General features: G+C 37.5%; 2 protein-coding genes across 2 annotated transcripts; one reads left to right on the forward strand and one right to left on the reverse strand.

Moving 5' to 3' along the window:
• Positions 11,639–14,774, forward strand: LOC104746446 (calcium-dependent protein kinase 9-like). The gene is made up of 8 exons (XM_010467925.2): positions 11,639–12,768; positions 13,034–13,177; positions 13,260–13,412; positions 13,535–13,650; positions 13,771–13,938; positions 14,017–14,144; positions 14,244–14,343; positions 14,433–14,774. Exons 1-8 carry the CDS (start codon positions 12,030–12,032, stop codon positions 14,511–14,513), a joined length of 1,629 nt encoding a protein of 542 aa, XP_010466227.1. The 5' UTR covers positions 11,639–12,029; the 3' UTR covers positions 14,514–14,774.
• On the reverse strand, positions 15,055–17,001 carry LOC104746447 (ribonuclease 3-like protein 2). Its single transcript, XM_010467928.2, has 4 exons — positions 16,425–17,001; positions 16,128–16,283; positions 15,677–16,041; positions 15,055–15,470 (listed from the first exon to the last, which is right to left on the reverse strand). The coding sequence occupies exons 1-4, from the start codon at positions 16,908–16,910 to the stop codon at positions 15,290–15,292; spliced, it is 1,188 nt and encodes a 395-aa protein (XP_010466230.1). The 5' UTR covers positions 16,911–17,001; the 3' UTR covers positions 15,055–15,289.

Here is a 17,084-nt window from a genome sequence, read left to right on the forward strand (position 1 = left end):
GCAACTTTTGTGTTTGGAGCTTCTTTTATCTGATTTTAAAAATGGTGATTTGATTATAAAAAAAGTAGCGACAGTCGCTGATTCAGATCATGGCTTGGGTTTCATCGCTGATTTTTCCGGCGACTCCAAATTCTTGATATTCTAATCGCAGCGATCGAAATTGAAGGCAAGATGAAGAGAGAGAAAGAAGGAGCAAAGGTATTTTTCATGGTCGCTGTCGCTACTGTAGCGACTCATAAACGAACAGGGCCTATGTATTTGTCCCGTTTCCCTTAAAAATAAACTTGCGAGGTTTAAGAAAGTATTCGAAAAACTCAAAGTTATGACGTTAAAGTTTATAGTATTTGTGCGCTCTAGAGATTGTGTTAATAGTCACGCCTTAAACCATTTGATACGCCATCTGTAGAAAATGTTTACCTCAGTTTGCATCGTCGTTTTCTCTATATTTTAACATGTACAGTTTCTCTGTTGTATTCGCATCACTAGCCAGCGTCACAATACCTTTTAAAGGTAGCCTTCCCCCCAAAACTGGTGCTACAGAGACTTTGGTTTGGTATTAACTTGAACTACTAATTTGTTTCTATTGTACTTTTATTTCAGGACCTTACTTCATCATGATAGTGCTCAAATTGTTACAGAGTTGTTAATTCTTCCACAACGTTGTTAAATTGTTCTTTTATCATGTTCTTTGCAGCTTAGAGGCAGAGGACGGTCACATGATAAGTACAAGAGTTCTTTGTGTAAGTTCTTTTACCGTTGTTTTTCCTTCATGTCTCCCTCTTTTGGCAAATTCAGATTGTTCTATCTTTTCTTTCAATTTGTTGAGTTTGATATTTGCTTTAGAAAACCAAAGCTTATTCCTACTCCCATTTTAAGTATGTGTATATACAAATACTAGAAGCTAACTTATTGTTGATACAAGTAAATTTAATGCAACTTCGAATTGTTAAAATTAGTATATCGATTATTGATATAGGGTTTAGGGTTTAGGGTTTATATATAAGTCAAGTCGTAATTTCCTTAGAAGAAAGTGACCAAAAATAATAATATTAATATATCTATTTAACAAGGACATGCTATGTGTTACAAACTTACAGCGATTAAGAGTAGTTAAAGACATCTCATGGTGGTTTTGTCTGTGGGGATGAGCTGAGAAACCAAGAAATTGAGCCTATGTGGCAGTCATACTAAGAGGAGAAATGACAACCATCAATATATTGGATTATTCTCCATTACTCAGCAAAGAAACAACCATCGAGATATTATTAAGGTTTAATATGTATAACAAAATTCAAATGTTCTACTGCACAGAGGAAAATGTGCATTATATGCCTTTAATTTAAACATAATGATGATCCAAGTTTAATTCAAATAATAAGAAGCAAAGAGTTATATACAATTCATAGAGCATTACTGAATTAGTGTGTTATGGTGTGTCGTAGAAAATACAGAAGTCGCAAAACAATGTTGAAAATCTTTTCAAACGTTCAATTATGTAAACAATTAGATTTTAATCCGCGGTTATATTTATGTTGTATCTATTTGTTAAATATTAGATGGTTTTTAAATAGAGAAATAACTAAATTTTCCGGTTATTGTGCGGATAAATATTTATATTATTTTTTTAACCCGCAATACACTTCATGGCCATTTGTTTGTTATATTTAGTTTGTTTTGTATAGTGTTTGAGATTCTATTTTGATTTTTAGTTATTATAACAAAAAATAAAGGCTCTAAGTACATAATAAGTAATTTATATGCTGTGATTGAGTCACATTTTTCCTAATGATTTAATTATTTTACACGATCTTAGTTACATCAACTTGATTTTATGTCAAATATTCTAATATTAGTAGTGTTGATAAATAATTAATGAGGATTTAACCAGTGTTAACATAAATTTATTAATATTTTATTAATTCCAGCATCTCCTCTTTATAACTCATCTAATATATAACCACATTATATAGTATTTTAAACTTTTTTAATTTTACACATTCGTAGTAACTAATTTTTTTATTAAGTTTATATATGTTAATTATAATATTTAAATAAATGTCAATCAAAGTTTTTCTTATGTTAATAATCAAAGCTCACAGATTTTGGAAAACAAAATGGAAATAAAATTTTTATTTTCTTTGTTTGCGAAGGATTCAGATATAGAACATAAAACACAACAGAATGTGTGGTTAGATATATGATAGTTTATATTTTCTTATTGATTGCTGTTTTTTATTTATTTACAATGAAATGTAAAATATTTAGGAAACAAAATCTGTAGTAATTTTAGTTTTGGAAATTTTTTTGGGGTTAATATTGTAAATAACTTTTTAACTAAACAAAACTAAAAGGACATAACACAAAATGTACTTCAAAAATGTTAATATAGATAGAAGTTATTTAGGATTTGTTCAAAAAAAAAATATATAAGTTATTTAGGAAAATTTGGTCCAGTAAACAAATTGTTTTAAGAAGAATTTATAAGTTATTAACTTTTAACTGGCTCATAAACTAAAGGGCTGTTATTGGAGAGGTGATTTTAAATTCATATGGAATTGTAAATTTGAAAAATCAAAACACATGGATTTTGAATAACATGTTTTATCTTTAGATTTCAATCCTTCTATTTTACACTTTCAAATCCATTCAAATTAATTTAAAACATAATGTGGATTTTGAAATCCAAAAACAAATCATTAAATGAATAATAACATGGGATTTTAACAAGTGTTTGTAAATCATATAACCAATAACACATAATTTTGATAAGTATTTTAAAATAAATGATTGAATACAACATGATTTTTGTTTAGATTTCCAAATCCACTAAAATCATAGAACTAATAACCCCGTCTAATTATTTAGGTTATTTATGAGAAATCAGGAAAAAAATTCCACTAAAAGAACGAGATCAGAATAAAACGAAAACAAAACTAAAATAGAACAATTTGTGTTCATATGTTTTATGTTTGATCAGTTAATATGGATTAGAACAGTGGGTGATCATATGTTAAATAAGTTATTAAATTTAGTATTTAAAATTAAAATTGGTTCAATTAAAAAATATAAATCATAGACATCATGAGTTGAATCATCTACAAATTTTTGTTTTTGTTGTAAAGTAGTGGGCATAAATAATACCAAATACATAGTTTAATGACTTCCCATAACAACGTTAACAATTTAGCCATTTTAATTTCCTATAACTCTTAACCAAATCAGTGTATTCCTTATACCACATATTATCATCTCTTACATTCACTAGAATCACATACAAAATATTTTTAAACTCAAACTAATATATTCCATTTGGAATAACAAATATTATAAAAATGTGTATTTTGTGTCAAGTCCATAAATAAATATGAGTGGATGTGTATTTTAAGTGCAACATCACTGATTACGTGGTAAATACCACTTTGACTCTAAAAAGAGGTGCATTTTTTCATCTTACAATGCATGCTTCCTTTTCAATATTTTAAGTACATGTTTTTTATTTACAAAATACTAAGATCAAAATATGACGATCATTTTTTTTTAATTGAAGTTATATAGTATATCATTGGAATTCTACTATATTAATTGAGAAATACAAATATGAAACTAACCTTATAAAGTGTAAAAAATTACATTGTCATGCCATTGATTTTAAGGCAAATGTTTAATTTTTCACTACGGGTAAAACTCTTACTTTAATTTTAGACTAATAATTTTTTAAAATAATTATTAGTTTCCAAAAAAAATATTTTTTTCTCTAATTATTATGGACAAAAATTACTACTTTATTTTAAAAAATTATAAACCAATCAGAATATTAATAACTAAGTGTTTTTAAACAATATACAATATGATTATTTTTAATAACTATATTTGGAAGATTTTGTTAAGATTTTTAAATTATGATTCGCCTCAAATTATAATTTGAATATCACTTAAAATTTCATTTAAAAATTGTTTTAAATTATCATATTATACATATGATTAATAAATATGTATAATTTTTTCTGCATATGTTATGATTTGAATATCTAAAAACGAAGATATATTACTCAATCTATAAAATAAAATTGTGTGTTTTAATATACCACATAGGCGGATTAGTAAAACTAAGTTTAAGCGGTTAATAAATTAATAAATTTTATTTGCTCATAATTACAATATTACTACGTAATTGATTTGCTCCTCATTGCTCCTATCGTTCTTCTCATCATTGGCTTTGGCTACAGCCTCTTTTGCAGCAAATTTTTGTTCTTACCTGAGTTGGTAGGCCAAAAGATTATGACGATCCGAGTGGTCTCTCTTAGCAACATAGCTCAATGAGCCTAAACTCTTGATTTCCTCGTCATCAGGTGTAACAATGGGCTTGTATTTTGCCAAAGTTTTGTTTGCTCTTGGTCTTTGAAAACACTCTTTAGCCTTGTGGGTGGAAGCACATAGAAAAATAAGATGGAAAATATTAGTAAATGGAAACTACAAATATAAAAAAGCGTTTCAGAAAGTAAAGAATTTTACTTTACACAAGCTCCATTCCTTAACTTTTCACCATACAACTTTTCTTATTGATTTAGAAACTTCTCAAAACTAAATCTCTTTCTCTCTTAGGTCTTATGGAACACCTCTCCATGACCTCTTATTTATATAGATCTTAGCCACCCCTAAATCTATATGAAAAAGGAAAACTTACAAAATCTGTATTATTTAGACCGTATCTGTATTTCCTATTTTCTATCTCTTCTAGCATCTTCTCGAAGAAGATTACTTTGTCTCCAAGTCTTGGAATTATCCAACATTCTCCCCCTTAGTTCCAACTTGAACTCCGGAAAGCTTTGTCTCTACAACTCCGATTAGACTCCTCATCTCTTTAAACTTTATTCTCGTCAACAGCTTAGTAAGAATGTCCGCCTTCTGCTCCACACTGGGTACATACTCTACTTCAATCTGTTTGTTCTCTATGCATTCTCAAATGAAATGGTACTTTGAGAGTATGTGCTTACTCCTCCCATGAAACACCGGATTCTTTGTTAAGGCAATGGCCGACTTGTTATCAATCTTTAGTATGACCTTCTGAAAGACCCCGACCCTGACGTCCCAGCGTCGCGGTCACGGCTTCCATATGGCCCTATTCCTGGCCGATTATCCATTAATTCGGTTACTTGGCTTTGGCTCGCGGTCTTGCCTTATAAACCTTTATACGCAGCAGAATATCATATTAACCTTAAACCATCCCTTGGTGCTTAGCCATACAACCAACCAACCCCACAGGCTTTGCACAGATTAGGGATGGGGACTTATAGTCCCTTCGGTTCAAGGTGATCGGTTGCGCTATCAGCTCCGCGTACCATTCGTGTCCCGAAGCTTGGTACCGGTTGTACCTTGATACCTCGGTCGACTCGTCGGTCTTGGTATCAGAGTCTGTTCTGATCCAACGATCCGACCCCATAATCGAATCGCCGATCAACCACTGATCGGGCCGATACTTCCGACTGACTTGCCAACCACCCGACCGATCAATCCAACCTATGGCTCATATCGTCGACCACTTGATCGCCCGATCCGACTAGCGATTGAATCACCGGTCAATCCTCGATTGATCCGTCCATTGACACGGATCGTCAATGACCTTTCGATCGGTCCGACGCTATGATCAAACCGTCGATCATCCTGTGATCAGTCCGTCTCCATGACCAAACCGCCGCATATCCTTTGATCGGTTCGTCCCAATTGTCAAACAGTCGCTCGTCTCATTGTACCGTTGATAGAGAGGTAGCATGCGCATCAGTTCGGACGATGTACCGTAGTACTCGCCGAGCCGCACCCCTTTTCTTCTTAGGCGTTGATGGACGATGGATGGACGATGGTGTCTGGAAATGAAGGCAACGCCTTCTATTTATAGGGTCTTGGCCGAAGTCTATGCCCCAAAAGGTACCTGTCCGACAAGACTTTTCGATTGCGCACGTACGATCGTGTACGTTCGGCCGTGCCTGTTCGGTCATATCCGTCCATACATATCCGTTCGGTCATGCCTGTTCGGTCATGTCGGTCCGTCCATGTTTGTTCGATCACGCCTGCTCGGTCACCACATCCTATAACCGCTCCGAGCTCCCCAGCTGACCCGTACACTGTCCACTACTGTCCAGCTGGCCGAGCTTGGTCGACCTGAGTGGCAGCTAGTCGAGCTGACGGTAGCTGGCTGATAGCTGTCCGCAGCTGGCCGATAGCTGTCCGCAACTGGCCGATAGCTGTCACTGCTGGCCAATAGCTGTCCGCAGCGGGCTGATAGCTGGCCGCAGCGGGCTGATAGCTGGCCACAGCGGGCTGATAGCTGGCCGCAGCTGAGCTAACTTGTTCATCAAGCTCGCGGAGCTCGTTAAGCTCATATTCCATCTGGTTGAGCTAGTATCTTAGCTACTTCACCTCATTTAGCTATCAATTCCCTTAAAACAGATTGTCCCCCTTTAGGATCGCAGGACGCGGGCGTTACACCTTCTCATCAATACAAAGAATCTCTTTTAACAACTCATTAAACCATATAGCTTGCTTTGCGGCTTCCGTCGCTGCCATAAACTCTGTTTCACACGAGGATAATGCGACGATGGGTTGCTTTTGTGACGTCCAAGTGATTGGTGATGAACCGAAGTAAAACATATGACCTGAAGTACTTCTTTGAAGTAAAACATATGAACCGAAGTAAAAAATATGACTACTATCACTATATCCTATCACTCTCTTTGATCCGTCTCTTCTAAAATGCAAGCCAAGGTTAGTTGTTCCTTTCACATATCTTAAATAGTGTTTGAGAGCTCTTCCATGCGACTCTCTTGGGCTTTGCATGTATCGACTTAGAACTCCAACTGTGAATTCCAAGTCCGGTCTTGTGTGTAGAGGATATCTCAAACATCCTATGGCTCTTCTATAACTTGTTGCATCAATTTCGGGTTCGTGTTCTGCTTTGGAGAGCTTTAAGTTTAACTCCATCGGCACATGAGTCAAATACACGAATCCATCTTAGTATCATTAAGGATCCCATGTGCGTAACCTTCTTGTTTTATCATGATCCCATCTTTTTCTTGAATCACTTCGATACCGAGATAGTATGTTAACTTGCCTAGATCCTGTTGTACCCACGATTAGTCATCTCGGGAAACATGCAAAGGGCCTGGGTCGGGCACGACAAACGGGCCAAGGACATAGCACTGGTCGGCCCATCAGGCCCGGAGAAAGGAAGAGAGCGCGGAGAGGTGTCGTGTTAGTCAGCTCGCAGCTCGAGCCCGGTCAAAGATTCCCGCATTTAAGAGGAACAATTAGGACGCGAGGATCGTGTCCTATTAATTGCACATTAATAACGTAATAAATTGTTCTGTATAAATATGTAAGGGGGGAGTCTTTGTAGGGGATCGAACAATTTTTCTCTCAAGCAATACAATACAAATTTTAGCATTCAAACACTCTCAATTCAGTTTGGAACTTTGAACGGTGCCAAGCTCCTCCACACTTACATCACTTCGGAAGGAGAGAATTGATTTCAGTTCTCACAGATCCGACATCTCAAATTTCCTTGACATATCTTCCTTGAATTGTTCAATAAAGTTACGTGAAGTTCCCGTTACGAACAGATCATCAACATAGATTGCCACTATCAAGAGTTCACTCTTGTTCCTTTTAAGATAGACTGACGGCTCTTTCACACACCTTTTAAAATTTATCTTCTTGAGAACTTGATCGAGTTTTGTATTCCATGCTCTAGGGGCTTGTCGTAAGCCATACAAGGCCTTACGAAGTCTATACACTCGATCTTCTTTTCCCTTTTTCTCAAAACCTTCAGGCTGCGTTACATAAACTAACTCCTTTAGTTCACCATTTAAGAAAGCTGTCTTGACATCTAGGTGATGTATTTCCCACCCACTTGTCGCTGTGTGAGCTATTAGGAGGCGTATAGTTTCTAACCTTGCTACCGAAGCAAAGGCTTCTTCGAAATATATCCCTTGTTGTTGTACATAGCCTTTCACCACAAGTCTTGCCTTGAATTTACTTACCGTTCCCTCCGCTTTTCTCTTATCTTGTATATCCACTTCAGTCCTATGGGCTTAACACCAACCGGTTTATCTACGAGCTCCCACGTCTCATTTCTTACAATCGAATCTAACTCAGCTTTCATTGCATCAATCCACTCTTGTTGGTGTTCAGCTTCAAGAAAGTTTTCTGGTTCTCCGTCGATCGTAAGCAACAACCTTCCACTTTCTTGATCTGCAAGTAACACATAGTCATTAAGATAAGCTGGTCGTCTTATGGTACGATTGTATCTCGTTGTTACTTGTTGGTTTTCAGCTCCATGATTCACGCCATTGTCAACGTTTTCTGCTTCTTCCTCCTCTTGGTTCATAGGGTCTTGATCTGGATCGTGATAGTTATTGTTTTCATCATTCCCATATACATCTCCATTTTCTATGAATCCGCCATGAGAGAGCTTGAACATTCCTGGTGCTTCATCAGTTTCTTTTGGAGGAGACCAGTCCCAAGCTTTTTTCTCGTCAAAGACCACATCTCGACTTACCGTCATCTTCCTTGTAAGTGGATCATAGAGATGGTATGCCTTGGAACCCGGTTCTGTTCCAAGATTAATCACACTTCTTGACCGATCATCTAGCTTTTTCAAATGCGGTCCCGTGATTTTGACGTGAGCTACACATCCAAAAACCCTTAAGTGTTCGATATTGGGTTTCTTGGACCATAAGCTCTCATACGGTGTTTGACCTTGTAACGCATTTGTGGGAACTCGGTTGATAAGATACATTGAATGACGTACGGCTTCTCCCCACATATCATTCGGAACCTTCATTGCTTTAAGCAAGCTTCTGAATATCTCCATTAATGTTCGATTCCTTCTCTCAACCACACCATTTTGTTGTGGCGTATATGGTACGGTTAAGTGCCTAGAGACTCCATTCTCTTTGCAAAATCGATTGAAATCAGTAGAAGTGAACTCCCCTCCTCTATCGGTGTCAAAGGTTTTAATGTCCTTGCCGGTTTGTTTTTCTACAAACTCTTTGAACCTTTTGAACCGATCGAATGCTTCACTCTTCTCCTTTAACAACATTGTCCACATATATCTCCAGATCAAAACAAAAACATACCGGTTGTTTGCTAGTGTTGGTGGTGATATTGGTCCGCACAGATCTCCGTGAACCAATTCTAACACTTGCGTTGCATGGTAAGTGGCTTTTATCGGAAACGTGTTCGTGTTTGTTTCCCGGCTAGACATGCATTACACACGTTCATCCTCACGTAATACTTGTGGCATTCCTACAACCATATCTTTTCTCACCATATTGTTCATGACACCAACACTAATGTGACCAAGCCTAGCATGCCAAGTCCATGTAGTCTCGTCTTCTTGAATTGAGAGACACTTCAGAAAACTGATCTCCAGTGGCGTTTTATAGAGGCGGTTTGGCGACCTTACAACTTGAACTAGTAGTCTACCATACAAATCACTTAATGTCAAAGTGTTTCCCTTCATGTTTACTTCACATCCATTCTCTGTTGCTTTTCCAAGGCTGATGATGTTGTGTTTTAAATCCGGTATGTAATAGATTTCTTTGAGAGCTCTTCTTTCACCCGACTTGCTCACAAAGACAATTGATCCTTTCCCGATAATGTTTACATACGACCCATCACCAAACTTTACTCGCCCCTTGATATTTTCGTCTAAGCTTGAGAAAAACTCTCTGTTTCCCATCATATGGTTGCTTGTGCCGTTGTCGAGATACAAAACACTTGCAGTGTTAGTATCGTAGTTATTAGGGAACACCTTATCTTCGTTCAAGAATACCACTTCATGAACATAAAGAGCTTCAGCTTCTTGAGTCTCGTTTAGGTTTGTTTCTTGGTGTTGTAGAGGCTTATCGGGACATCTTGATGAATAGTGGCCCGAATTATCACATCTCCAGCAGATTACTTTGGAAAGATCTTTCTTCTTTTGGTCCTTCTCTGAGGTTCTCTTCCTTGATTTTGACCGTTAAATCTTCCTCGGCCTCGGCCTCGTCCTCTGCCTCTACCGAAGCTTCCTCTTCCGGTACCGCCTCTGCCTCTGGCTCCTCCTCGAAATCCACCATACCCTCCACGGTTACTGGTGTTTGAAAACATGAATTTTCCTTGATCCTCACTCAAGGTCTCCTTCCCAACTCGATCTTCATAAGCTTTTATCCTTCCTACTATATCTTCGAAGCTTGTCGTGTTTAAGGTGAGGACTTGTTCAAGAGATGCTACGATGTGAATAAAATTTTCTCTTGGAAGTCCTTATAAAAACTTCTTCACAAGCTTTGTTTCATCAATCGTTTCTCCTAGGAAAGCTGATTGAGCGGCGAGTCCTGACATCTTCCCTGCATACTCATCTACCGACTCAGAATCTCCCATCGTTACCTGATCTAGCTCTGCTTTTAGAGTTTGAAGTCTTACTTCTTTCACTCGGTCTGCTCTCTGGTGACGAGACTTGATGGCTTCCCACAAGTTTTTGGCTGAGTTTTGCTCTCCTATCTGCAAAATCAGCGTCTCAGGAATCGATTGGAACAATAGAGCGACTGCCACATCGTTCATCTTTACATCGGTGGAACCTGGTTCTATTGTGTCCCACACTTCGCTGACTCGAAGCGTGATTTTCATACGCATCGCCCAAACTGTGTAGTTTGTCAATGTTAGCATTGGACAATGGATCGAAGGTGATCCAAGATCCTTAGTTCGTGGTGGTGGATTGTTGGGAGCCAAGATCCTTAGTTCGTGGTGGTGGATTGTTGTCTCCCAGAACAAAGCTTCTTCAACCACCGTCTTTTTGGTCAAGTCTTCTACACAAGCTCTGATAAAAACACCAAGAATTATTATCAACAATATAAATCTACATGAATTTCTTATTTTGAAAAAGTCATTAACTTTATGGATTTTTTTCAGCACAAGAAGAAAAATGTAAATAGTAGAATTGATCATCAGTGACAGTCGTCAAATATCCATTACGAACGCCCAAAATCAATCTTACCACTATGTTATTTAAGCAGCCACTATATTATAATTATGCAAAATGTTACGTAATGACACTAAAACAACGTAATGACTAATGAGTGTAATGACACTAAAACAATTATAACAAAAAGGAAAATTCTTTGAACATGAACGTCTAAAAGCTAGTGTTGATTATTGAATATATATACATGCTAAATAGTGTTCCAAATAGTGTTCAACTGCTTATTGTAAACTGTCGTGTAGCTTGTGTACTAATCATGTCGACGACAAGTCAAAGATGTCTCCACACACGGCATAATAACCAAACAGCTTCAAATCCCGAACTACAGTATACGCAAAAGTGCCAAATCAAGGCAAACCATCGATTCTGTTTTTTTGTTGTAGTAGCCTGCTCAAGCTCAACATGTTTCAAGTATTATGAAAATTTTGTTATTCATTATTTTGGGTCATTGTTCGTATATGAGACCAGGAACAATTCAAAGACAAAAGAAACAAATAAAGTCTATGGAAGTATGAGTTTGACTCGGTGTTTTTTTTTTTTGGATAATAAGTCGTACTTTTCAACATCGTCTACTCAGATAAAGCCGTCCTCTTATATATATAGGACGAACCCACCACCACAACTTTGTTCATCTTCATCTCTACTAATTTCATTATCATTTTCATGCTTCTCATGTTACATTCTTCTTCAACTCTTTTGAATATTATATGTTAATGATCATTTGTTTGTTTTCAAACCCATCTGGCGCACATTACTTCGCTTGATGCAATTAAGGTATATTATCTGATTGAGGTGATGCTTCCACGTCTTTATATTATAATAATCTCTCCCCCAACCTTTTATTTTAAAAAATCCTAACTTTCAATTTCTTGAATCATCTCCAAAATTTGGGTTCTTATTACAAAAGTTGCGATCTTTCCTCTCTGGGTCGTCTCAATTGGAGCTAGTTTAGCTAAAGTTCCGATATTTCTTCTTCGGGTTCGTCAGAATTTGAGCTGACTTGAGCTTTTAAAAAGTCATGGGCAATTGTTTTGCCAAGAACAATGGATTGATGAAGCCGCAGCAAAATGTGCATACCAATAGATCAGTTGACGTAGGAGTAGTGACCAACCAAGATCCGCCGTCGTATACTCCACAGGCGAGAGCCACCACTCAGCAGCCGGAGAAACCAGGTTCCGGGAATAGTCAACCACCACCGTGGAGAACGGCGGCTGCAGCACCGGGACCAAGTCCCAAGACCACAAAAAGCAATTCGATTCTAGAGAACGCTTTCGAAGATGTGAAGCTGTTCTACACGTTGGGTAAAGAGCTAGGTCGAGGGCAGTTTGGGGTAACGTATCTTTGCACTGAGAACTCAACGGGGAAGAAGTACGCTTGCAAATCGATCTCGAAGAAGAAGTTGGTGACGAAAGCTGATAAGGATGATATGAGGAGAGAGATTCAGATAATGCAGCATTTGAGTGGCCAGCCTAATATTGTGGAGTTTAAAGGAGCTTATGAGGATGAGAAAGCTGTGAATCTGGTTATGGAGCTTTGTGCTGGTGGTGAGTTGTTTGATAGAATTATTGCCAAGGGACATTACAGTGAGAGAGCTGCTGCTTCTGTCTGTAGACAGATTGTGAATGTTGTCAAGATTTGTCATTTCATGGGTGTGTTGCATAGAGACTTGAAGCCTGAGAATTTCTTGCTTTCTAGCAAAGATGAGAAGGCTTTGATCAAGGCTACTGATTTCGGCTTGTCTGTCTTCATTGAAGAGGGTAAAATAATCAAACTTTTCCTTCCCTGGTTTTTTGGTTTAGTGGTTGAGTTGAATTATCATCATCATCATCATATGAGGTTTTAGTACATTTTGATGATGTTGTGTGTGTCTAGAACAGAGATGAGTCATGGATTTAAGGTCTTTGTTGTATTACTTGTGCGTGTCTTGTGTCTCTTGATTCTGTGAATAGCATAAAGATTAGACCGTACTTGATATTCTGTGATAGAATTTAATCATTTGGTTGTTTCTTCTTCTCTTTACAGGAAAAGTATACAGAGATATTGTTGGCAGTGCATACTATGTTGCTCCTGAAGTCTTACGTCGTAGATACGGGAAAGAAGTTGATATTTGGAGTGCTGGAATCATATTATACATTCTACTCAGTGGTGTGCCCCCATTTTGGGCTGGTAATGCGATATTCTCTCTCTCTTTCTTGCTCTGCCTTTTTGATTTATATGTTGCTGACAGATAAACATGTTTGATATGCAGAAACCGAGAAAGGTATTTTTGATGCTATATTGGAAGGCCATATCGATTTTGAGAGCCAACCATGGCCGTCAATCTCCAACAGTGCCAAGGATTTGGTGCGTAGAATGTTGACTGCGGATCCAAAACGGCGGATTTCTGCCGCTGATGTTCTTCGTAAGTAACTCACATAACCTTTTGAAGACATTTTACAGAGCCGAAAACACAATGCGGGATTCAGGAAGTTTCCATTATTGGATCCTTTTTGATCCGGAGACTTGCTCTACTGTTTTGTGCAGAGCATCCATGGCTTAGAGAAGGTGGAGAAGCATCAGACAAGCCAATTGACAGTGCTGTTCTCTCAAGGATGAAACAATTTAGAGCAATGAATAAGCTAAAGAAACTTGCTTTAAAGGTGAAGTCAAGATTTTTCAAATATACAAATGTGCAATGTGTTTCTGTGGTACAATTNTTGTGTTTCTGTGGTACAATTTGGTGTCACTGTTTTAGTTATGCTCATGATGAGATTTTATAGGTCATAGCGGAGAATATTAACACGGAAGAAATCCAAGGATTGAAGGCAATGTTTGCTAACATAGACACAGACAACAGTGGCACAATCACTTATGAAGAATTGAAAGAAGGATTAGCCAAACTGGGATCAAAACTCACAGAGGCAGAAGTGAAGCAGCTCATGGATGCTGTAAGTTGGTCAAAAACTATTTTTTCACCTATTTTGTTCATGTACTTTGAGAACTCAGATTCCCGGATTTGTGCTTAGGCTGATGTTGATGGGAATGGATCAATCGACTACATCGAGTTTATCACTGCAACAATGCATAGACACAGGCTTGAAAGTAATGAGAATCTCTACAAAGCCTTCCAGCATTTTGACAAAGACAGCAGCGGGTAAGCAACTCTGTTTGTCTCGGTTTTTGTTGTTCTTCACTGATATATCTATAAGCAAGATGGTGACCTTTTTTTTTTGGGATCATAATGTGCACACAGATACATTACAATCGATGAATTGGAAGCTGCATTGAAGGAATATGGAATGGGAGATGATGCAACAATCAAAGAGGTTCTCTCAGATGTTGACTCGGATAATGTAAGTTGAAATAATAATCTCTTCTTTATCTGCTTTTTCTTCTTTCAAGGAAACTTGACTTTGACCATAACATTTTGCTCCTCTTGCAGGATGGTAGAATCAACTATGAAGAGTTTTGTGCGATGATGAGAAGTGGAAATCCACAACAACAACAACCGCGGCTGTTCTAGTGGACATTGCTCCTGGAACTCTTTTTGTTTGTATCTAATCCAGTAAGTCAGGAGCTGAACTAATGTTTTGTTCAGACAAAAACCACATAAAGAGGAAGATACTCAAAACTCTGATTGCTTGTGTATTTCTTTTTTTCCACTTCTGTTTTGTCCTTTGTGTTCTGTGCTAAGGCTGTTGTGATATGAGAGAAAGAGAGGTGTCATTTTAAATGTTACGATTTTGATTCTTCCTGTGTTAACAATTTACCTCAGATCCTCTACGCTGTCCATTCCATCAATGTCAAAAAAGACTATATTGCCCGTAAAGCAGAGCAGTATTTATTTCCCTACATTAATACATTACAGAGGCACAAGTATGTTTGGGCAAATGGCTTAGCTCGACTCCAAATTTCCCCTTAGTGGAATAAAGATAGACTAGTGAACCCAAACCAGTAGGTTCAAATCGAAAGTGATTAACCGTGTAGACCTTGCACCATAAGATATTAAGATTAAGTTATTCAGTTGGCTAATATTAGCTACCAATAGCATTATTCAGAGAATATCAAAAGCCAAACCAGCAAGAAAACCAAACTAAACCAAAACACAATACATATATAATCCTATGCCTAAAACAAGACATAGCTTCTTGTCCTAAACTGTCACCATATAAGAAGATTACAAAAATCTTGTTTGAATGAACCAAACCTGGTTAGAGGGTATTCTGGTTCAAGGTAAATGAACTATATAATTTTACAAATGATACAATACCATTAGACAAGAAGCTATGTGGTAATGCATTAGAGATAAGGTGATTTTCTCAAGGCTGTAATCATGTGGTAAGCGGCGGAGCTTTCTGCTTTCTTGATCTTGGATTGTTCATCTCCCTTCATGTATAATGTATTTTCTTTTGTTGGGATCTTAATCTTAGCTGAGCAAACAAATCTCTTTCCTTTCACCGAGCTTCTCTCTTCCTCAACGCTGAAAAGAGTTAAAAACACAGTAACAAAATGTTTTAAACTATGGATTACCAAATGTGTTCTGCTTTCTTAGATTATAAGACTATAAAATATTCAAAGATCAAATCAGTTTGGTTTTTGGATCATCATGATCTTTGTTAAGCCAGCAAGTCTTACTACAAATGCAAGTGAATGTAATCTTCCATAATATAGGAGTAAGATTAATACCTGTAGATCGGTTTAGGCCACTTTTTCTTTAAGCAAATCTCAATCAACTTTGTTTTCGCATATTTAAACTCAATTTGTACACTATCCTCATCAATAACCATTTCAACGGGAAGAACTTCTGACAACTGGCGTAAGGCTTCCTTACCAGCTATCAGCCTTGCGATATCTTTATTCTCAGCTCTCCCAGAAGCCACAAATTTATCATCAAGATATATATCAGCAATACTGTTATTGCCATCTTTCCAGTTCCTGATGTCGATTCGCTTCTTATGTTTGTGACATAACTTAAAAAGCTTAGACACAGGTTGAGGTTGCTTCTCCAAATCATCCAGTGTTACTATTGGTTCCAAAAGGCCCCTAAAGATCTGCAAACCGACAATAGGCAACATTAAACTTTAAGAAAACAAAGACAAGATATAAAGAAAAGACACAAGAAGAAGTAGATACATACCACCCAGAGCCTTTGTAGATCAAAATTGACATCAACATAAACAGCTCCAGCTAGAGACTCCAAAAGGTCAGCAAGAACTTTTGGGGCTTTGACTAATCCACCATATGCCACTGAAAAGTCATCTTCTTTCCCCACCGCATCTGAGAACTCTTTAACCTATCCAATGACACCAAAAACACACACAACTTGATGAGAATATCACAAGAACATGTTCTCTCAATCTCAAGATAGTTTAAATTGTTTCAGTACAAGAATCACTCTGTTCCCAACCCTAAGGTTGTTCTTGATAAGGGTTACCTTTTCATCTAAGGAAGGAGCATTGCGTCGGAGAAATCGATAGAGACCATGATTAAGAGCGACACGAGCGAGTTTCTCAGTACTCACATTAGCTGCTCTCAACAGAGACAACTCGTGTGGCTCAAGGCTAGGGTACGTTAGGTATAAGTAATTCGAGATGGCTAGACCAATAGCACTATCGCCTACGAACTCAAGCCGCTCGTAAGAAGGATGGTCCGTACAAGAGGTGTGCGTAAGCGCTTCTTTTAAAAGACTCTTGTTCCTGAATCTGTAGTTGAGAATCTTCTCCACTGCTTCCATAGACTCCATCTCCGGCGAAACAGGAACGCTTGGTGGTGGTGGTGCGGATGGGGAAAGAGCATTATTGTAGAAACGGTGGGTATCGAGTGGAGGTGCCGTAGACGATGATGATGGTGGAAGTGAATTGGATAAGTTATGGCGAGTGATCGCCGGGAAATTGTACTCCGGTGAGAAAAAGTGATCCATGGGAGAGAAGAGAATCTAAAGCGACACAACACAACAGTGATGATGATGATGATGGGATGAGTCTTCTTCTTTGTTTTTTATTCTTTTTTATTCATTGACTAAGTAAGTATTTATTATAGTCTTCAGGACAAATTAGGAAAAGGAATAAAAATTGTTTTTTTTTTCTTGGGTACA

Source organism: Camelina sativa, chromosome 15, assembly GCF_000633955.1.
Source record: "Camelina sativa cultivar DH55 chromosome 15, Cs, whole genome shotgun sequence".
NCBI classification, from domain to species: domain Eukaryota; kingdom Viridiplantae; phylum Streptophyta; class Magnoliopsida; order Brassicales; family Brassicaceae; genus Camelina; species Camelina sativa.

Coding starts and splice junctions, on each gene's coding strand:
- LOC104746446 (XM_010467925.2), top strand. CDS start 12,030: ATGGGCAATTGTTTTGCCAAGAACAATGGATTGATGAAGCCGCAGCAA. Junction 12,769..13,033: donor GTCTGTCTTCATTGAAGAGG/GTAAAATAATCA, acceptor TTCTCTTTACAG/GAAAAGTATACAGAGATATT. Junction 13,178..13,259: donor TGTGCCCCCATTTTGGGCTG/GTAATGCGATAT, acceptor TTTGATATGCAG/AAACCGAGAAAGGTATTTTT.
- LOC104746447 (XM_010467928.2), bottom strand. CDS start 16,910: ATGGATCACTTTTTCTCACCGGAGTACAATTTCCCGGCGATCACTCGC. Junction 16,284..16,424: donor CTCCTTCCTTAGATGAAAAG/GTAACCCTTATC, acceptor GTCATTGGATAG/GTTAAAGAGTTCTCAGATGC. Junction 16,042..16,127: donor ATCTACAAAGGCTCTGGGTG/GTATGTATCTAC, acceptor GTCGGTTTGCAG/ATCTTTAGGGGCCTTTTGGA.